We start from the raw sequence: 21989 nt of genomic DNA on the forward strand, positions 1-21989 counted from the left end.
AGCAAGCCTTCCTCACTCAGGCCCCAGGAAGCCAGTGGCCCTGCTTCTGGGGACCCAGAGACTGTCGGAGGAGCTGGTGAGGGCAAAGGGGCCGGAGGACCCCGCCAGACAGCGCTCCCCGCTTCCAGCAGAGAGTTTGAGGAAGGAGAGGCTGTCCCGGAGCTGTGCTGTCCAGTGAAGGCCACGCGGCTGTTTACGTGGCGCTCATTAAAATGAAGCGCACTTGGGAATTTGGGTTCCGGTGGCCACCGTGCTGGGCCGTGTATATGGAGAACGTTTCTGTCCTTGCAGAATGTTCTAGCGGCTGATGCTGGTGACGTGTGGGAGAAAGTGCGAGGGCTGGGGCTGGGGGTGATACGGGAGCAGCTCTCCTCTCAGGCCCGGGGCTCCCCAGCACCCCAGCGCTCGCGGGGAAGCCCATCCGGCTCCCTCGGGCAGCCTCAGCTCCTCCCCTGAGCGGGCAGCGCTCAGGGGACCTGTCTATGGGGCACGGGACAGCCCCTCACCTGGCTCAGCCAGTGGCTGGAGTGTTTCCCTCCCTCCTCCTGGCTGCCCCCCGAAATAACCTCCAGCCGCGAGCACTCCAGAGGTCCTGCCCTAGTCTCGCAGACAGACCCTGGCCCGGGTGGTTCGCCTTGGTGTTGTCTAGGGAAACTGAGCTTGGCGAGGTGAAGTGGCCTGCTCACCTGCTGGGAGTGGCAGAGTGGGGATCGAGCCCAGGGATGTTCTGCCTCCAAGCTATACCACCACCTCTTCCCCCTGCCTTTATTTATTTATTTATTATTTATTTATTTATTTATTTATTTATTTATTTATTTATTTATTTATTTTTGTTTTGAAACAGGTTCTTGCTAAGTTGCTGAGGTTGGCCTCGAACCTGCGATCCTCCTGTCTCAGCCTCCCAAGTACTGGGATTAAAGGCACGTGCCATCATGCCCGGCCAGAGCAGGGATTCGAACTCCCCCTGTCTTTTTCCCATCAGACCATCTCTTGAAAACACACACACACACACACACACACACACACACACACACACACACTTTTCTGGCAATCAAACCCCGGATCTCGCACATGCTCGGCTCTACCACTCAGCGACATCCCAGCCTTTTAAAATTTTATTTTGAGACAGAGTCTCCCTAAGTCACCCAGGCTGGCCTCTAACTTGCCGTCCTCCTGCCTCAGCCTCCCCAGTAGCTGGGATTACAGCTGCGTGGTGCCACACTTGGCACCGTCTCCTAACTTGCCACCTGTTCCTACGGTTGGCTCTGAGGAAGGCAGCTGGGCCAGGGCCCCCCTTGCCCTGGGGGGGGGTGCAAGGGCACCGCCAGCTCCCACCATCGCCCCGACCGCTGTTGCCCGCCTGCCGAGGAGGGAGTGGGCTGTGTGGTTCTGATGTCTGCAGCCAGGCCGAGGCTGGATGCGGCTGGTGGCTCTTGGTGGCGGGGGTCTCAGGCCCCCGCGTCTCTCACGAGCCGCTTTGCCTTTGCTCAGATGACCCAGCTCATGAAGGCTGCCAAGAGCGGGACCAAGGATGGACTGGAGAAGACCAGGATGGCCGTCATGCGCAAAGTCTCCTTTCTGCACAGGAAGGACGTCCTCGGTGAGGCTGGGCGGGAGGGCCACTCGGCTCTGTGCAGCCGGGGTGTCCGGCCTCATCGGCAGTGGGGCTGGGGTTTGAGTCGGGAACGCCCTGGTCACCCCGTCTTGTTTCCGCTCGCCTGGTGGGTGTGAAGTGGAAGCCTCTCAGGTGCAGCGGGCCGTCCCTCCACGTCCTGGCCCCGCTCTTTGTCTCAGCCGTCTTGGCGTCCTGCCGCCTCTCCCGGCTTTATCTTTCAGTATCTCTGATCATCCCTTTATCTACCACCTACTACAGGGCTGTGCCCCATGCCGCTTGCAGGATGCCCAGATGGATTTCAGGGCGTTCCCTCTGGGGCTCCGGAGGGCGCGTGGGGCAGGGCGGGCAGGCTTGTAACCAGGGAAGACAGTGCAGATTGACAGGTGGTGCAGGGGGGTAGTGGAGGACCTGAGTGTGGGAATGGAGGGAGGAGGGTGAGGAGAGAGGAGGCCCAGGTCATCGTGTGTGTGTGTGTGTGTGTGTGTGTGTGTGTGTGTGTGTGTGTGTGTGTTCCAGGAAGTGGATGGAGCATGTGCAAAGGCCCGGTGGCAGGAAGGTGTGAGATGTGTTTTCATGATCGTCTGCATTCATTGAGTGTTTGTTGCATGCCAGCTGTTGTCCTCAGAGCTGGACGGTTCCTCATGTAATCATTATAAACACCAAACCTGAGTAGTCCCAGTACTTGGGAGGCTGAGACTGGAGGATCACAGGTTCACGGCCAGCCTCAGCTACTTAGTGAGGCCCTCTGCAACTTTAGTGAGACCCTGTTTCAAAATAAAGAATAAGAAATAGGGCTGGGGGTGTAGCTCGGAGGTGGAATGCCCCTGGGTTCAACCCTCAATACCGTAGAAAAACAAACAAACAAAAACACCGAACAAGGTGTGGAGGACTGTCACGTTCCCAGGATGCAGGGATCGGGCGCAGGGGGCTTCAGGGGCTTGCTGGCAGACCCAGGTCTGAAGAGGTGGTGGGCCTGGGGGCGGGGCCAGGCCCAGCAGGACCCAGCCCTTGCTGTAGATCATATCTTTGGGGTCAACCATTGAAGGAAGGGACGAGAAAAGTGAGGACAGTGGCTAGTGGCCCGTGACTGCTGGACCACATTCTGCGGGTCCAGTTCCTGGGCCCGAGAGGCTCCTCTGGGAATGCCCACCGCCTGCCCTGGGTGCACCTGGCATAGCGGGAGGGGCCCAGGCTTCAGGCCAGGGAGGTCGTGGAGAGCGTGTGCCCCTCTGGAGAGTTCTGTATTTTAACCTCTGCCTCAGTTTCCTCATCCGTATGATGGGGTGACAATGGCCGCAGGGAAGATGGCTGAGACAGCGTGTGGGGAGATCCCTGCGTGGCAGGCCTTGCTCTAGGTAGCAGTCGGCCTTCAGTGGAGGGGTTTGGTGCCAGGATGGTGTCATGCTGACCGGGGTCACGTCCCGGCTCTGCGGCCTCCCGGCTGTGACCTTGCCCAGTTCTTCCTCTAGGAGGGGCGGTTTCCTCAGCTGTGATATGGGTTGCCTCCCTCATGGATCTGGTCATGCAGAACAGTGGGCATGCGTGGCGCCAGGCAGTGCTGGGCACTCGGGGCTCCCCTCTTGGGAAGCTCTGGCCACCTCAAGGGGGGACAGGCGGGTGGCTGGGGACTGCTGCTGAGACCCCCCCCACCCCGCCCATTAACCCAGAGCCTTTCCTAAGTGGCCCTCCCACCAGAGGCGTTATAAATAGCCAGGCAGGGCTCGGATCTCAGGCCAAGAAATGTTACCCAGCAGCGCGCGGGGGAAGAGGAAGCCGCGGGGCCGGCCGCTGGGGTGGGTGCGGAGCGATGCCCGGGGCGTCATGTGGGCCAGGCAGGACAGCCTTCGCCGCCCCCACGCCCACCCCCACGCCGTCACCCGGTGCCCCTCCTCCTCCTCGTCCTCTGTGTCCTGCTCAGGTAAGGGCTGTTCTGGCCGTCCCTGCCCTTCTGCCCCCAGGACCACTGCCGCTTCTGTCTTCCCGACGTCCCCACAGCACCCACTTGCTGCAGCCCACGGCCGCCGCCGGGATCCCTCAACCTCGCTCATGGCAGGCCAGGACCTGCAGGGACAGGGCCTGCCACACGCTTCGCGGCCTCCCTTTCTTAGTCTCGGAGGCCTGGGCTGCATTCTGTCTGCACTCGAGCCTGGGCTCCCCGTGACTTCAAGGGAAACTCTTCCCTCCGGGGTCTTTGCACCCTTTTGTTCTTTTTTTTTAATGAAAGTGCAAAGCCTAGCCGGGCGTGGTGGTGCACGCCTGTAATCCCCGCACTTGGGAGGCTGAGACAGGAGGATCGCACAGGCTCGAAGCCAGCCTCAGCTACTGAGTGAGGCTCTCAGCAACTTAGTGAGACCCTGTTTCCAAATAAAATATAAAATGGGTCTGGAAGTGTAGCCCGGAGGTAGAAAGCCCCTGGGTTCCACCCCCAGTACCACAATAAATAAATAAATAAATAAATAAAATAAAAATCTTTATTAAAAAAAAAAAAGAAAGAAAGTGCAAAGCCGATCTGCCCTGTTCTTCTCGGGGCTCGTTTTCTTTCCCCTTTCAGGCGTCCAGAAGAAAATTATTTTTAGTTTCTGGTGATGGAGACATGGGCGGCTGCCGTTGCCAGGGCCTGAGCTGGGATGGTGGCTTCTGGCCAGGAGGATTCTCAAGCCCAGGCCCTGAGCGATACCCTGTTGTATTTGTTACCCTTGGCGCCTGGCTTTCTTGCTCCCTGGCCCTCTCCCTCACTCCGCCGGGCAGTGGTGGCCCTGGGCGTTGCAGTGAGCTCACAGCGATGAGCCGAGCGGCTGGCTCTGACCCCGCGCGTCCCCAGGGGCCGCTTCTCCTTGGACAGAGGCCACGGCGGCCCGCGGTGGCTCTCAGCTCCTGGGGCCTGGGCAGGGCTTGGTGTTCTCTCCTTCAGTGTATCATTGGGGTGTCTGAATTTTCCAGGTGACTCAGAAGAGGAAGACATGGGGCTCCTGGAGGTCAGTGTGACAGACATCAAGCCCCCGGCGCCAGAGCTGGGTCCCATGCCGGACGGCCTGAGCCCTCAGCAGGTGTGTGGGGGAGCAGGAGGTGGTGTCTGCAGAGGAAGGGAGGGATGGGGTCCCAGCCTTCTTTCTGGGGCCACTACTAGTCTGGGTCTTGAAGGGGAATGACAGCTGGGTGGGGGTTCCTGGGTTCTCTTCTTAGCTAGCCACTTACCAAAAGTTAGACCTGCGGGTTTCACACTGTTGTTTTGGGGGACAGAGACCCCAGCATTTGGAATTCCCCCCTAGCATCAAGAGCAGGTCCCATGAATGGTTTTTAACTGAGGTGTTATTTGGAAAAGAAGCTGCAGTAAAAAGGCAGAAAGCACCCAACCGTCTGATTTGGGGCGCCATCCCCCACCTTCCCACCACACTGGGGCCTTGGACTGTGAGTGAGATCTCAGCTCTTGCCCCTGGATGCACACACAGTCCTCCAGCAAGCCCTCTCCCACAGGACAGCTGTTGGGGCGCTCTCCCCCAGGTGGTCTCCAGTCAGGCCCTTCCCCTCCCTACATCGCCACTGATGTCTCGCTGAGCTGGGCGGCGCTGCTCTGCTTGGGATGGGGCTTGTGACTGACTTTCATTTTCTTTCCCTCTGCATCTGGGGCTTGCACAGCCAGGAACAAAGCTGCGAGTCCTCGCTCCCCTCTGTCCCTGCATCTGGCAGCACCTCAGTGGGAGGGTCCGCCTGTTGATTGGTTGGCAGAAAGCATGGCCTCCTCTGGAAGTCAGGTGGACCCACACTGGCTCACGCTTCTGCTGCAGCTGCCGGCTGGAGCTGGGGAGGATCCTGTCCCTTCCTGGGACACTTGTCCAGCGCATGTCCCTGTGCTCCTGACCACTGGGTGGCATTTGCGATCGCGAAGCCCCTCGTCCACCCCATGGCAGCGCTGTGCTGGCAGAGAGCCCGGGCTTCCATCTCCCACGCAGGCCCCCTCTCCTCTTGCCGAGAGCGGGTCTCTTTCCTCTGGGGCCTTTTGCTTTCCAGATTGGCCATTTTCAGTTACCTGGAGGTGACTTGTGCCCCCTGGGGGACATTTGATAATGTCTGGGACTTTTTTGGTTGTCATGACTCAGGACCGGGAGGGAGCAGGGCAGGGGATGGGGCCTGGTGGCCGTGGGAGCCTGGATCACTGTTCTCAGGAGATTAGAATGAGGGTTGCCCTTCCAGCCCTGGATCAAGGTGGGCAGGCCCTCCCCAGGGTACCTGTCAACTATGACACCTTGTGGACCTCTTCTCCAACTTTGCCCCCCCATGGCGAGATTGCCATGGCGAGATTTGCCCCACCTGGCGAGATTGCAGAGCCTGATGCCCAGGTTGTAGCTACGCTGAAGGGTTCACTGTCGGGGCTGGGAGCCAGGCGGCAGTTTGTTGTGAAGATCCCTGTGTGATTCCAGTGGGACCCACCACTCTGCCCCTTACAGAGGGAGTGGACACAAGTCACCCCTGCCTGACCGGGTGCTGGTCAGCTGCACTGAGCGGTGGTGGTCCCCTCTGTGGGTTGTGCTTCTGGGGGTGCTGATGCAGGCCGAGGAGAGATGGGGATGTGGAGAGAGAAAGGGGGACGAGGCTAGGGACGTTTAGCCTGACGTGGCGACCACCTGGGGGAGGGCTCCCATGGGCTGTCCTAAGGAAGAGGGCGCCCTGTGCAACCAGGGCGGGAGCTGAGATTTCGGTTCAATCTAAGAAAGAATAGTAGAGTTGTCAAAGACAGCAGTGGCCACTGGGCACCCTGGAGGAGAAGTGGCGAGACCCGCCCCTGGATGTATGCAAGAAGAGGCTGGCAGGAGCTCACACTGGGGGCCTGCTGCCTCCCCATTGCTGCAGTCCGGGCTGCACGAGTGTTTTTGGGCTGCACGAGTGTGTTTTTGGGTGGGCAGGGGCTCTGGAAGTGCGTGCAGCCTGGCGGGCCCCTCTGGTTCCAGGCATGGCTGAGGGAGGGCCCGGCCGCTCTGTCTTGTAGCGGTTGGCTCCAGGGCCTTGCACGTAGCAGATGCTGGGTATCCGCGGTGGGGAGCCGATGTACTGACCCTACTTTCTGGCTGAGCAGGTGGTCCGGCGGCACATCCTGGGCTCCATCGTTCAGAGCGAAGGCAGCTATGTGGAGTCCTTGAAGCGGATACTTCAGGTGCGACTTGAGAGGTTCTCAGGGGTCTTTGGGGCCAGGGCAGGTAGGGTCCCAGAGGAATATTTTACAAGGAGCTTCTGGGGACCACGGGCAGTTGTGAGGGGAAGGAGCCAGCAGCCAGCAGTATATTATGGGGACAGCAGGCTCTCCAGATGGGGGATATCAAGTATTTCTTAATCCTTGGTATTCAATGGGGTAAACATTTTCTGAAATGAAATTGTGGCTCTCTGAAATAAGGGCTATTCTGGAGAATTCAGGGCATGTGGTTTTTGACATGCTTAGAAGGGACCCTCTTCCTCCCATTCTGGGAGCCTCTGGGGCCCAGGTCCTGTCTCCCCATCATCCTGGGGTTCTCCAGGCAGGAGCAGATAGGACGCCTCCCTCTTTCTCAGGATGCCCAGGACCGTGGTGTGCCACCCGGTCTGCAGTTGGAACCCAAGACCATGAATTTTCTGGGGTGTTGGAGTGCGGCCCCCAGGGGAGGAGATGCTGGGGTGGGAAGATGCCTTCTCCCCCCCTTCTGAGTGTGGACCGCAGTGAGGGGCATGGGTGGCACCGGGGAGGCGGAGAGTGTCACCTGCTTGTGAAGCTTTTGCTTCCAGCACAGGGGGGAGGGTACAGTGGGCAAAGAGACACTGGAGTGCTGTGTTCATGGGAGTCTCCCCGAAAGACTCCCGAGGATCGAGGCTGCCTCTCCCCCGGCAGGAAGGCCCACCAAGGTCCCCCAGCTCCCGGACCTGGCCTGGGTTGCCCGAGGGGCTGTGGCCTTTGTCCTCACCGCCGCCCGCTCCCACAGGATTACCGCAACCCCCTGATAGAGATGGAGCCCAAGGTGCTGAGTGTCCGCAAGTGCCAGGTGGTGTTCTTCCGCGTCAAGGAGATCCTGAACTGCCACTCCATGTTCCAGATCGCCCTGTCGTCCCGCGTGGCCGAGTGGGACTCCACGGAGAAGATCGGGGACCTCTTTGTGGCTTCGGTAGGTATCCCCAAACTTTCCCTGGTCCACTTAGGTGAAACCACAGCCAGTCTGACCGTAGGGGTCGCCTCCCTCTGCCTGGTCACCTGGTCCAAGCCAGCAGAGTCCCACGCTGGCAAGGCCCCTGTGTCTTCTGGGCCTAAGCTGGGGGTGGCGTGACACCTTGACGTGCCCAGGATGTGTTGGAGGCATCTGTCAGGCCAGGGGGTCACGGGAGCCAGGGCACGGTTCTGGCTCTGCCCACGTGGCGGCAGCCCCAGGTGCCTGGCTGATGGCCAGCCACTGTGGGCCGCCACTGGGCAGGGCACAGGCTCCTTTACAGAGCCCTGGAGGAGTGACCAGCCACTGTTGGAAATGCTGGCCCAGACCACGCTTGTGGCCGCTGGAGGAGGCTCGAGGGTTGGGAAAGAGCCCTGGGTCTTGGTCCAGGAGGCCTGGCGCTGGTCTCAGCTCAGTTACACACCCATAGTCAGGCCTGGGGCGCCCTTCTGGGCTTGATCGGCAGCTATGGAATGATGGGGTGCATTGGGAATTCCTGGATTTCTCATTTTGAAATATGAGGCCCCCAGAGATTCAGGGGACCAGGTCAGAGGGACTCCATTTTAGGTCACTGGGTTATGCCTAAAGAAAAAAAAAATTGCCCTGAAAACCACAGTGCTCAGTAGATACACTAAATAGGGTGGGTGTGGCCAAAGGGCTCTGGCGAGAGGTGGGTGGGCCCTGGGCATCTGGTCCCAACCTCGGCAGGAGTGAGGGTCATTTTATTTCCTGGACACAGTGTAGAAATGAAGGTAATGAAAATAATGTCCCTCAGCCAGGCTTGGTGGCGCACGCTTATAATCCCAGCATCTGGGAGGCTGAGACAGGAAGATCACGGTTCTCAGACAGCCTCAGCTACTTAGCGAGGCCCTTTGAAATTCAATAAGACCCTGTTTCAAAATAAAAAGAGTAAAAAATAGGGCTGGGGGAGTAGCTCAGATTTGGAATGCCATTGGGTTTCATCCCCAGTACCACAAAAATAAATAAATAAATAAATAAGTAAATAAATAATAATATCTCTGCCCCCCTCCCCGACTCAGGCTGTGGATGGGCCCCCGGGCTCTCATGAGGCACCCCTGTCCCCGTGACCTCGGGACGGTCTCTTTACCTCTGAGCCCCGTTTCTCCCCCAGCTGGGGTGACAGGTCCGGCCACCTTGGACTCTTGAGGTCACTCGGGCCGAGCCCCCGGGCGTGGGGTGGGTGCTGACGGCGCCCGCACCTGCCGCCCGCAGTTCTCCAAGTCCATGGTGCTCGACGTGTACAGCGACTACGTGAACAATTTCACCAACGCCATGTCCATCATCAAGAAGGCCTGCCTCACCAAGCCGGCCTTCCTGGAGTTCCTCAAGGTGCCCGGGCGTGAGCGGCAGGGAGGCTGCCCCGGAGGGTGGGAGTAGCCTGGGGGCCGTAGCTGTGGCCCGGACACCTGCCCTGTTCCTTTGGGGCACCTCAGCCCCGTGGAAGAACGTGTTCCCTCCTGGCCCGGTGTGGGAGAGGGAGAGTTAAAGGGTTGGGAAGCAGCTGGGTGCGGAGCACAGACCTGTGGCGTCCCTCTGACCTGCACCCCCGTGCCGCGTGGGGGCCTGGGGTGCTGCAGGACGCCCAGCGTGCAGGCCCTGCCCTCGTGGGCTGCGGCCCGAGTCCCTGAGCGGCGAGGACAGGTCCTCCCAGTGTCAGGCATCACATGGGAGAACAGAGGGTAAAGGACTCTGGGCAGCTCTGGGCCCTTGAGTAACTGCAGCCAGGCTCCCCAGGTTGCCCTGGGAGTGTGGTCAGCAGAGGCAGACAGGGCCCCTGGCCGCGGGGTGCTTGCTGCCCAGCAGAGGACGCAGGGCGGCCGGTGCTTTCTCAGAGGTTGTGTTCTGGCATGGGTCCTGGCAGGGGGTGGTGGGAGAGGGTGTTCCAGGCGTGAGGATAGAGGGGGCAAAGGTCAGAGGCAGAGGATGGGCGTGGGAAGGTCTGTGTGGCTCTTGGGAGTACAGGGGCCCTTTGGGGAGACCTAGGAGACAAGGCCAAGGGGCAGCAGGGCTTAGTTTAGGTTGCTCCAGATTTGCAGACCCAGGGACTAGGACGGTATGTCAGGCCCTGGGGAGCCACGGAGGAGTTGTGAGCTGGTGCAGATGGGAGGAGAGGGTGGTGGAGAACCTGTAGCTTTGTGGGGTCGAAGGCTGAGACCCAGGCGACAGGTGTAGACAGAGGGGCGGGACGGGTGTCAGAAACAGGACAGTATGAGTCCCCTGTCCCCACCTCTCATTCCAGCTTTGAGTTTAAATCCCTCTGGCTTTTAGTTTAAATGGAGAGAATTTTTTTCCTCCTTTCTAGAAGTCTGACCTCATAAGTAAATTGCTGAGTTTTTCAGTTATACATTCAGTTCAGAGACCTACAGCGGCCCTGAGTCTCCATAGGGACCCAGCTGCAGACCCAAGGAATTCTCTCCGCTGTCTGCTCTACTCTTGGGCTGAGCAGGGTCCTGGGCCCAGCAGGAGGAGTCCGGGGTGGTGGGCGCCGTGTCTGGACCCCAGGGGCCCTCTCTGGGCCAGGTCACTGAGGGTGTGGCTGTCTCCCACAGCGGCGGCAGGTGTGCAGCCCGGACCGCGTCACCCTCTACGGGCTGATGGTGAAGCCCATCCAGAGGTTTCCACAGTTCATCCTCCTGCTCCAGGTAACTCGGGGGCTCCAGCCACCGCCCGCCCCCAGGGAGTGGCCGAGGCTGGGTGGGCACCTCGTGATGGGGGCCCCCATTTATAACTGCAGAGCCTCAAGTTCCTCCATGCCTAGGCAGAGATGAATAGGTGCACAGCTCCTCTCAGGGCTGGAAGGGGCTGAGGCCACGGGGCCTGGGGGTGCTGGCAAGAAATGTTAGGCGAGGCCTGGTCGTCAGCGCGGCCTCGGATGCCCGAGGGGTCCCACCCACTGCCGAGGGTCCTCAGTCGGTGATCTCCGGGGGGCTCAGAGGGGGGGCTCCCCTGCCGAGGGGTCCAGTGGCATTTCTCTCTTACCTGCAGAGACTCTGGGCTGTGGAGTGGGCTCTAATTTATCCATTAGTGATTATTGATCTGCGCATCGATGCATTTACTAGTTGAAGTGTGTGGCTCGGTGGCTTTAAGACCTGATACGTTGCCAGGTGTGGTGGCGCACGCTTGTAATCCCCGCGCTTGGGAGGCGGAGACAGGAGGATCGTGCAGGTTCGAAGCCAGCCGCGCTGGTTTATGAGACCCTGTTTCAAAAAAAAAAAAAATATATATATATAAAATAATAGGTCTGGGAGTGTAGCCCGGAGGTAGAAGGGCTTCCAGGAACCCCAGTACCACCAAAAAAAAAAAAAAAAAAAAAAGACCTGCTATGTTGTGCAGCATCGCCACCATCTCCAGGACCTTCTCTTCTTCTCCCACCGAACTTCGTACAATAATTCCCAATTTCCCCATCTTCCCAGTCCCAGCAGCAACCCTTCTATTTTTTTTTTTTTTTTTTAGTACTAGGGATTGATCCCAGGGGCATTTTACATCCAAGTTTCTACCTCCAGCTCCTTTTATTATTTTTATTTTGAAACAGGGTCTCGCTGGTTTGCTGAGAGTTGCTGAATTGCTGAGGCTGATTTGGAACCTGCGATCCTTCTGTCTCAGCCTCCCAGCACTGGGATTCCGGGCGTGCACCACCACGCTCGGTTCCATCCTGCTTTCTGCCTCTGTGCACCTGACTCCTCTTGGTGGAATTATGCAAGATTTGTCTTTTTGTGCCTGGCATAGCTCAATTACTTAGAGTTCATCCACGTAGTAACATGTGTCAGAATTTCCTTCCCTTTTTCAAAATTTTTGGTGGTACTGGGGTTCCTGGAAGCCCTTCTACCTCTGGGCTACACTCCCAGACCTATTTTATTTTTGGAAACAGGGTCTCTTAAGCCAGTGCGCTGGCTTCGAACCTGCACGATCCTCCTGTCTCCGTCTCCCAAGCGCGGGGATTACAAGCGTGCGCCACCACGCCCCGCTTTTCCTTCCCTTTTTTAAGACTGTGTAGTATTTTTTTTTGGATAGCCCACACTTTGCTTGACGATTTGTCCGCCATGGACACCTGGGCTGCCTCTTCATTCCCACGGCCGTGAACACGGGTGGACCAATATCGCTCTGTGACCCTGCTGTCAATTCTTTTGGGTATTTACCTAGCAGGAGCCACACAGTTATTGTATTTCTTTTCACCTGTTAGCTATTTCCTGGGGCCGTATTTGGTGTCCGGCACCGTCTGTGCCAGCCGTGAGCCCTCTGGGCCCTGCCGTGTGGTGGTGTGGAGGGTGCGCGGTGATCGCAGGCAGGGCAGGGTCTGCCGTGGGTTCCCAGTCTTGACTCTCTCTGGCCCTGGCAGGACATGCTGAAGAACACGCCCAGGGGCCACCCCGACAGGCTCTCGCTGCAGCTGGCCCTCACCGAGCTGGAGACGCTGGCCGAGGGACTGAACGAGCAGAAGCGGCTGGCTGACCAGGTGGCTGAAATCCAGCAGCTGACCAAGAGCGTCAGCGACCGCAGCAGCCTCAACAAGGTGGGTGCGGGGCCCGCGCCTTCCTCACCTGCCGCTGGAGCGCCCCCCCCAGAGCCGCCCAGGAGGGGTGTCCCTGTGCTGATCCGTGGCTGGACCCCACATTCATCACTGTTCGTGTTGTTTGGGGATAACAGTAGATTTTGTTCGTCAGTGTAATTGTCAGTCAAGACACCAGAAACGATGCTTAGTATTATAGTTCAGTGTGTTTAAAATGCAGGGGTCTTTTTAGCCGGGCGTGGTGGCCGCAAGCTTGTAAGCCCAGTACTTGGGAGGCGGAGACAGGAGAATCGCAGGTTCGCAGCCAGCCTCAGCTACTTAGTGAGGCCCTCTGCAACTTAGTGAGACCCTGTCTCAAAAAAAAAAAAAAAAAAATAGTACTGGGTGTGTAGCTTGGAGGTAGAATGTCCCTGGGTTCAATCCCCAGTTCCGCAAACGAAACAAAACGGTTCTTAATTTTTTTGAAAACATTTTTTCTGTACTAGGGATTGAACATAAGTCCTTGAGCACGCTCGGGAAGTAATCTACCTCCGAGCTACATCCCCAATCCTTTTTATATTTATTTTGAGACAGGGCCTTGCTAAGTGACTGCGTTGGCTGGGAGCCTGCCATCCTCCTGTCTTAGTCTCCCAAGTTCTGGAATTACAGGCACGCACCACGCATGCCCGTCTTAAGATCTGAGTTTTAATCTTTTTTAAATTTTGATTTTGTTGTGTTGCTGGGTATTGAACCCAAGGCCTTGGTGCATGCCAGGCAAGCACACTAGCGTTGAGCTGCGTCCCCGGCCAGTTTTATTTTATTTTGAGATAGGGCCTCACTAAGTTGCCCAGGCTGGCCTTGGACATCCAGTCCTCCCATCTTGGTCTCCTGAGTTGCTGGGCTACAGGTGTGGAACATTATGCTCAGGTTGGAATCTGGGTTTTTTATTTTTATTAATAATATTTTTTGTGGTACTGGGGGTGGAACCAGAGGCTTTCTACCTCTGGGCTATACTCCCAGACCTATTTTATACCTTATTTGGAAACAGGGTCTCACTAAGTTGCTGAGAGCCTCACTCAGTGGCTGAGGCTGGCTTCGAACCTGTGCGATCCTCCTGTCTCAGCCTCCCAAGCGCGGGGATTACAAGTGTGCACTACCACGCCCGGCGGAATCTGGGTTTAAATCCATATTTTTTCCACTGGTGCATGGTCTCAGGGCAGTCCTGCCTGCCCAATCCCCACTTGCCCCCCGTGAAACAAGGGTAGTTCAGCAGCACCCGGTTGGTACCAGGGCTGCTGGGGGGCCGGCGAGGGGGCTGGCATGGCTGCATCCCGGGGTCCTTCAGAGAACAAGGATGCACAAAATACGCTCTGCTTTGGGCGTTGGCACTTAGGAATATTTTAGTAAGTTTTTTTGTAAAACTTACAGATGAATTTGCAGAGAAGGCTGTTTTGAAGGCACAAGGTCACCTCCCTGAGTCACCGTAGCAAAAAATAGCCTCTGTTTCCCTGGCACTACACAGCAGGAGCCTCCCCTGCTGCTGGGCCGGGGCAGCCGGCACGCAGGCCCTGCCGTCTAACCGCTGAGGGTCCGAGGTGGGCCAGCGTGGCTCAGGATAGGTGACCTGCCCTGGCGTGTGAGAGGGCTCTGTTTTGGACAGGGGGTGTTACGTGGGACCCGAGGGAGGTGTTCAGATCTTCTCAGGAAAATCCCAGGAGCCTGTTGGCTCTACGGGGTTCCAGACACAGAATCGAGACTTGGGGCTGGCAGTTCCTGGGGTGGAGGGTGTTCCAGGGGGCGGGGGAGAACGTCCTAATGCCAGGAAGAACCACAGCAGAGAATGACAGCCTTTCCGGCCAGTACCGCCCTTTATGATCTAGAACGCTCCACAACCTGCGTTTCCCCTCCTCAGCCTCCCGCACAGGCTTGCAGAGTGGGCTCGGACAAGGTCACCTGCACGGTCCTCACAGTTCTGAGTTTCAGGCGTCCCCCACCTTTAGGGCCCTCAAATTCAGGCTACAGGTGCATCCTGGGGTCCACAGGGCTTTTTTTTTTTTTTTAAGAAGATGGAAATAGATAGCAACATTTAACAGCTGGGCAACGCACCAGGAAACCCAGGCTGCTCCTGGAAGGGTCAGAAGAGCCGGCACATTGGCTTCCCTGGGTGGCACTGCTCACCTGGGCCTCACTGCCCACCTCCCCTCGGTCCTCACCCACCTCTTCCCGCTGCTACCGGCCCAGAGCTGCTGGCCCCCAAAGCATCAGGGGGAAGAGCCCTGTTATGGGGAATGTACCCGCCCAGGATCGGCCTGCTAGTTCAGGATGTCTCTGGAGAAGAAGGCTTCAGGTCCTCCCCGGCCGCCTGTGCTGGGCTCTGTGCTTAGCGGGCTTCTCCCTCTGCCCCACCTCCAGCTCCCTGTTCTGAGGCCACGTGATCCCTCTCGTTTACCTCCCACACCTGCGCAGCCGCGGTGGACAGAGACTGCCAGGGGGCAGGAGACAGACCCACTGGCGTCGTCCTGGGAGGAGCTGTTCTCTCTGCCCCTGTGCCCCTGGAGACCCGGGCAGTAGTGTGGTGGGCACTGGCTGGAGGTCAGGGAGGCCCATTTGGTGTTGGGCAAGGGACTGACCACTCTGAACCTCCGTTTCAAGTGAGGGGTGAGCTGAACGGGTGTGGGGCGTGAAGAGGGCAGAGATGGCCGCCCACGGCACTCCCTGGCCCGCGGCCCTCCTTGGCCAGTCCTGGGCAGTTCGGAGACTTGCTGAGCGATGTTCCTCTCGCTGCCACCCGGGGAGAAGCAGAAACGAAACTGGGTGTCGCCCGAAACGGAACCGCGCCGGCTATTTCAAAACAGCCGACTCAGGAGCCTCCCGAGGGCGTTTGAGCAACAGCGGGGCTTTCTTTCCTTTCATCTGCCCGGGAGTGGGGGCAGTGCCGAAAGCCCAGGGGACTTTCCTCTTCGTAGTGTGGGTCCTGGCGCACTTGGCGCCTCGCCACGGCGACTCTGCTGCCCAAGGAGTGTTTTCTCGAGCTGGAGTGAGCCTGTGCGGCCAATGGCGGGGACGCCTGGCCTGAGCTGCTGCGGGGACGCCCGAGGGTCCCGAGGCCCCTGTGAGTGAGGGGCAGCGGGGCCTTCCCTGGCTCATGCCAGCATCCTGGCTCAGGCCTGCGCTCTCATGTAGCGGGCAGTGGCGCTGGACATGCCATTCTCCCCCTGGCATCCCAGCATCCTCGTGTGGGAAGCGGGGATCGCCTCCCGATCCGACTCAGGCGTGGAGTATCACGTGCCCCCCAGTGCCCGGCATGCGGTGTGTGTCCCGTACCGCCTGGACCTTTGGTTGTGCTAGCGTGACAGATGCCATTCTTGGGAGCAGAGCATCCTCTCCAGGGCAGGCTTTGGGCGCACTGTCCTTTCCTGACCAGAATGGAAGAAAGCACAGAATGGTGACTCTTAGCCACAGGTTTTGGGAATGGATTTTGCTGGATTCCTCGTCCCCCAAATCCCTGTTAGGATAAAAGATGTTTCTGGCGGGGGTCCCTGGCTGAGTTGGTGGCCCCGGTGCTAGTGGGGAGGCTTGGTGTCCAGCCTGTGATTGACGGATGCCTGAGAGGCCTGAGAGTCTTAGACCTCTTGGGGGGCATTGCTGACCAGCAGGTCTGTTCTCACCCCCCCAAGCCCCAAGGCCGTCCAAGAGGTGAGAGAGGGGTACGCCATGGGATATGGGGGCCAGGCCTCTCCATGGTGAAGGCCAGCAGACACACGGCCCCGCTCCCGGTGTGAGGTGCTGCCAACGCAGCCTGGAGACTTATAGTAAGACCTGAAATTCTTAATAACTTTGGAACAAGGGCCTGCATTTTCATGTCGTGCTTGGCTCCTGGATCGCGTTGCCTGACCTGCTCGCGGGTTCACGCGGGTGTGATCTGAACAGTTGGGGTTACTGCCCTGTGGGCAGCTGAGGAAGCTGGGGCTCGGGCAACCCCGATGTCCTGGGGACCCTAGGGAGGGGAGCAGAGGCGCGGCTCGGAGCTTGTCTCTGTGACTCCGGGGCTGGTGTCTCTGGTGACAGCTGTCCCAGTGGCCGGCTCGCCTGAGAAGGGGGTGCCGGGCCCTCCTTGTGCAGGGGTGGGTGGTCAGGCTCCTCAAGGCTGTCACCGAACAGACGACCCACTGTGTGTCCTCCTGGGCCTCCTGTCCAGGCATCGCATCCCCAGAGACGGAGGGTGGTTGCGTCTCCTTCCCGCCTCTCCCTGTCTCAGCCTCGCTTTCTGTGCGGAGGGAGAGTTCTGTAGTTTGGCGCTGTCGTAGCCGTGCGGGCCCCCGGGCCACGATGCCGGTGCTGACTTCCCCTGGCCTCCCCAGCTGTTGACTTCTGGCCAGCGGCAGCTGCTCCTGTGTGAGACGCTGACGGAGACGGTGTACGGCGACCGCGGGCAGCTCATCAAGTCCAAGGAGCGCAGGGTCTTCCTGCTCAATGACATGCTGGTCTGCGCCAACATCAACTTCAAGTAAGTGGGCCTGGGCCAGGGCTGGGTCGGGGAAGGCGCCTCTGGGTCCTAGAGCTAGAAAGTAGGTAGGAGGGGTGGGGCGCTGGGGGCGGCCCCCAGCCCTGGGCGCGTAGCTGTCCACCGAGCGGAGCTGTGTGTTCTGGGACGCCACACTGGGTGACTGAAGCCTCCTGGTCTTTGACGACTTTGAAATTGAAGAGGTTCTTCCTCGGGTCTAACCTGAATCCCCGCTGCTTTAACTCAAATCAGGTTTCCTCTGCCCAGACTCTAGTCTGCATTCTTTGCCTTCCCCCACAGCCACGTGGCTTCTGCCCGCAGTCACCTGGTTCCCCGGCTCTGGGCTGAGGTAGTGGTGAGGCCCAGAGCCAGGGTACTGGTGCAGCCTGGGAGAGCTGGCGCCCTGGGCAGGGGTGAGGGCGGCTCCTTAGACTGGATTCTGCAGAGCTGGCCCGTGGGCTTCACTGGGCCTCTGGGAACCTCATGTTTGGCTCACAGAGAGAGTTCATTCCAAAGGCTGAACTCTGTATTCCTCTGGAGATTCGGGGGCTCCCGCATGCTGGCCCCCTGGCCTGACTACTTGGGCCTGGAGCAGGGGCTGGCCCTCTACCATCTCTCCGCCTCCCCACCTGGTTCATGTCCATGAGGCCCCTGCTCGGCTCTGTGGGTGGCAGGTTGCTGACCCTCCCCAGATGTGCCCTGAGAACTCCGCTCTCAGTATCTGACAACACTTTAAAAATACCCGGGAGCTGGTAGTGCTGGCTCATGCCTGTAATTCCAGTACTTGGGAGGCTGGGATAGGAGGATAGTAGGTATGAGGCCAGCCTCAGTAACTTAGTGAGACCCTGTTTCAAAATAAAAAGGGTTGTGGGTAGAGACTGATGTAGAATGCTCCTGGGTTCAATCCCAGTACCAACCAACCTGCCTACTTACCTACCAACAAAAAAACAAAAGCAAGAACGAGAAAAAAAAAAAAAAAAAACCAGAACAATCTCATGGTAACAATAACAAAGACTCAGAAGAGGCGTGCAGTCCTCAGGGGTGTGCAAAGTGGGGCGCCAGCAGCCCGGTTTTGACAAGTCAGGCCGGTCGATTGGGATGAGTCTTTCAACCCTGCTGAGCGCCAGAGCCCTCGTCCGGGGTCACGCAGCTCCCTAGCAGGCTGTCGTCCCGGGGGGGCCCTCCGTATGGTCCTTCTGTCCACACCTGGCCACTGCTGCCGTGCCCCCCCGGGAGCTGTCCCTCCTTCCACTCCCGATGCGCCCGGGTCTCGGCCCCATAGAACCCGCTCAGCCGTGGTAACCACCTTCCTTCCCTTCCCGTCTTTTTCCTCAGGCCGGCCAACCACAGGTAGGTGGTTTGGGAAGTCAGGGGCATGTGATCCGGCTGCGGGGCTGGGGCTCCCTGGTGCTGAGGCCCAGCGAGGGCTCCCTGCTCCGCCCGCTTGGTTTGGGCTTGAGGTCTTGAGCTTGGCCTGCGCGAGCGGGAGCGGCTGGTGTGCTGGGCGGCGCTGTGCGGGGGGCGGGCGGGCGGCGGGCTCTGCAGGGCGCGTCCTCTCTGTCCTGGCAGGGGCCAGCTGGAGATCAGCAGCCTGGTGCCCCTGGGGCCCAAGTACGTGGTGAAGTGGAACACCGCGTTGCCGCAGGTGCAGGTGGTGGAGGTGGGCCAGGACGGCGGCGCCTACGACAAGGACTCGGTGCTCATCCAGCATGCCGGCGCCAAGAAGGCCTCGGCCGTGGGGCCGGCACAGAGTGAGTACCGACCTGGTGGGCCCAGGCGGGGGGACACACCCTGGGCCCACACATTCTTGTCGGCTTTGCTACCCCAGGCCGAGACTCTCTGCCTACCCTGTGCTTGGCGGTTGGCTCTACCCACGCCCAGAGCCCGGGCACAAGGGTGCCAAAGTGTGCGGTGGGCAGAAAGGGATGCTGGGCCAGAAGCACCTTCCACATCGGCAAAAGGTGCTTGGATTTGATTTCCTCTTCCTCCGCCCTCTGTCCCCTGAGACTCAGGAGGGGGCTGCAGGGGCTGCCTCAGGGCTAGAAACTCACAGAAGGATTGCACCACCCTCATCCTCCCACTGCCCAGCCTGGGAGGGCCGGGAAGACTCCTGGGCTCACTCACCTCCCGGGGAGGGGCCCTGGCTAGAGCGCCCTGCCACTCGGGGGGCTGATGCTCTGGCCCCTTCTATGACGGGCCTGTAGCTGCACTCCTCACACCGGAGCACGTGCTGCCAGACCCCTTGAAAGGGGAAAAGGAAGCCGTATTGAGTCCGGACAGTGCTGCACACCTGTAATCCTAGCTTCTGGGGAGGCTGAGGCAGGAGGACCGCAAGTTTGAGGCCCCATCTCCCAGTAAAAAGGCCTGGGGCCGTGGCTCGGTGGTGGGGCGCCTGCTGGCCTAGCCTGGGCGAGGCTCCACAAATCCTGCTGAACCTTCTTTGGCCTCAGATGATTTTTATGATACCGTTATTCAAAGCTGTACAAACGTAAAGCCCAACGTAATCAACTCCTTATGCTTATAGCCCTCGAACGACCGTGAAACCAAAACAGAGTCACAAATTGAATGAAAAGAAAGTTCGAGGGCAATAAACTTCCCATTAGCAGTATTAATTTAATGCGCTAGATGACGTCGTTTTGCTGAAACCAAATCGCTCACAACACAGACGTGGCGCGCGTGGAGCGGGCTCGCGAGTTCTTGGCTCCGGCCACCGGGTGCCTGCGCTGGGCCACGTTGCACGGGGTCCCCGTTTGGGGCGTCTGGTGTCAGTGTGTCCTTGGCACCCCAACCCACCTGTTCTTAGCCTGGTACCTTATGACTTTCTGGGTGGCCCTGCTCAGCACGGAAGTCCTCAGAGGCTCTGACACACTCTGCAGAATGTGGCCTTAAATATCTGCCGGGCACGGTGGCACAAGCCTGTAATCCCAGTACCTGGGAGGCTGAGACAGGAGGATCGTGGGTTCGAGCCCAGCCTTAGGGACTTTTTTTTTTGCCTGTTTTTTTTTTTAATTTTTTATTGGTGCATTGCAGTCATATATCTTAATGAGGTACGAGATGGGGCAGACATCCATGCACACATCACCCAGTTAGCCCTGACCCAGTTCCCGCCCCGTCCCTCTCCCTCCCCAGCCTTAGGGACTCAATGAGACCGTCAGCAACTTAGTGAGACCCTGCTTCAAAATAAAAAACATAATAAAAAGGGCCGGGGATGTAGCTTGGAGGTAGAGCACCGCTGGGTTCAATCCCCTTTACAACAAAAACAATAACAACAACAAAAGCTATTGGACGTGGATCTGATTTTAGATAATCACTTGAATTAAGATAATTTTAGATTTGGATAATCACTGATTATAGATAATCCCTTGAGGCTACCAGGCCTCAACTTGAGGTAGAGTGACAGGAGCCTGTGTTCCTAGCGTGGCATTTGAGGCCTCCCAGTCCAGTCCTGCTGGAGCCTCCGTGCCCCTTGGCATCATCACCGAGATCTGGGCTCCCTCCCCCACTGGCCCATCACCCTGCTCTCTCCCCAGCCTGCCCCAGGGTGTAAGAGCCATAAGGGCAGGGCCCTGTCTGACCTGTTTGCTGGTGTCTCTCCAGCACCTGGTGCAGAGCCTGGCACATAGTAGGTCTTCAGCATGTCTGGACACCTTGTGGCTGCCCTCCCGGAGCCCTCAGCCTCCCCAGGCACAGTCGGCTGTCGGCCTCTGGTCCCCTCCACCCTCTGTATAGAGCGTGTCCTGGATCCCAGGTGTTGCCCTTGACCTGTGAACCATCTGTCCTCTAGTTAGACTGGGACCCCCGTCGGGGGAGATGTCCCCTCCAGTGTCTTCGTTCCCCCTTCCCCAGGGTGCCAGCTCTCATTCCGCACCCTCTGCCAGTGCCTGGCTTCTTGTTAGCGCCCTCTTCACCCCTGAGTCTGAGCGGGGTCTCCTCTCTGCGCAGACAAGGTGTACCTGGGCCCGCCGCGCCTCTTCCAGGAGCTGCAGGATCTGCAGAAGGACATGGCCGTGGTGGAGCAGATCACGCTGCTCATTAGCACGCTGCACGGCACCTACCAGGTGAGTGCGGAGGCCGCAGGGCAGTGTGTGCCCCACCCTGCCCTGCCCAGCGGCCCTGAGCCCGAGGCCCTGCCCCGAAGCCCAGCCTGCCCGCTGCTCTGGGTTGAGCAGAGCTGGGCTGCAGGCTGTGACTGAATTCTCTGCACAGTGGCCGGTGGGTTGGCCTTGCAGCCCCTTCCTGGGCCTCTGTCCCAGGTTGGAGAGGACGTGGGCCGGGGCCGCGGGAGGGCACTGAAACCACGGCCTGGAGGGTGGAGCATGGGGGAGCCGGCCTCCCGCAGCCACAGCTGAGGCTCCCTCTCCCGTGCTGCATCTCTGTGGCTCCGGGGAGCCAGCGGGCCGGGGAGTGACCTCCTGGACCTTCCCTCTAGAACCTGAACATGACGGTGGCTCAAGACTGGTGCCTGGCGCTGCAGAGGCTGATGCGGGTGAAGGAGGAGGAGATCCACTCAGCCAACAAGTGCCGCCTGAGGCTCCTGCTTCCCGGGAAACCCGACAAGTGAGGGTGTTTGCGGGAGAGGGTACGGCCCTGGCTGGGGCCAGTGGAGGAGGGAGACTCAGGAAGGGGGTCTCTGCAGCCATCCTGCCTGTCAGGATTGTTGTGATGGGAGCCGGTCCTCACACCCGTGACGGGCCATACCTGGGATAGTACCCAGCACATGGTAGGGGTTCATGAAAAGACTGCTGAGTGAATGGATGGATGGATGGATGGATGGATGCCCTGTGGATGCCGTGGGCTAGCCTGGCTGTCTGTTAGAATACTCAGCCTGAGGCCGGATGCGGTGGCACAGGCTTGTAATTCAATATTTGGGAGGCTAGACAGGAGGATCTGGGTTTGAGGACAGCCTCAGCTACTTAGTGAGGCCCTCTTCAACTTAGTGAGACCCTGTTTCCAAATAAAGAATAAAAATTAGGGTTGGGGGTGTAGCTTGGAGGTAGAATGCCCCTGGGTTCCATCCCCAGCACCAACAAACAAACAAAAAACAAAACAAAACAAAACAAAAACAACAATAACAAAAAAAAACCAGCCTGTCTGCCATCGGTTGGTCTTGCTGGTGCTGTCTTTTCAGCTCATGCCAGACTGTGGTCCCCCAGGTCTCTCCAGAGACCCAGCCTCTCCCAGCACTACCCTAGCCCCAGA

The 21989-nt window shown here is 58.8% G+C and overlaps 1 protein-coding gene across 6 annotated transcripts in view; it reads left to right on the top strand.

Moving 5' to 3' along the window:
* The window catches only part of ARHGEF10L (Rho guanine nucleotide exchange factor 10 like), a gene marked incomplete at both ends in the record, with an annotated part of 102852 nt that overhangs the window by 31241 nt on the left and 49622 nt on the right, over positions 1 to 21989 (top strand). For 2 of the 6 annotated variants that reach the window (XM_080691100.1, XM_080691101.1), the window contains 12 exons: positions 1492 to 1600; positions 4556 to 4662; positions 6687 to 6764; positions 7561 to 7740; positions 9013 to 9129; positions 10350 to 10442; positions 12137 to 12310; positions 16648 to 16793; positions 18126 to 18140; positions 18360 to 18541; positions 20733 to 20848; positions 21220 to 21347. In XM_080691100.1, coding sequence (XP_080547226.1) covers positions 1492 to 1600; positions 4556 to 4662; positions 6687 to 6764; positions 7561 to 7740; positions 9013 to 9129; positions 10350 to 10442; positions 12137 to 12310; positions 16648 to 16793; positions 18126 to 18140; positions 18360 to 18541; positions 20733 to 20848; positions 21220 to 21347 — 1445 coding nt within the window. Of the gene's footprint in view, positions 1 to 1491; positions 1601 to 3355; positions 3534 to 4555; positions 4663 to 6686; positions 6765 to 7560; positions 7741 to 9012; positions 9130 to 10349; positions 10443 to 12136; positions 12311 to 16647; positions 16794 to 18125; positions 18141 to 18359; positions 18542 to 20732; positions 20849 to 21219; positions 21348 to 21989 lie in introns of those variants that run through there. The other 4 variants (XM_080691103.1, XM_080691102.1, XM_080691104.1 and 1 more) reach the window with 3 other exon arrangements.

Source organism: Muscardinus avellanarius (assembly GCF_963383645.1).
Source record: "Muscardinus avellanarius genome assembly, chromosome: 3".
Taxonomy (NCBI): Eukaryota; Metazoa; Chordata; class Mammalia; order Rodentia; family Gliridae; genus Muscardinus; species Muscardinus avellanarius.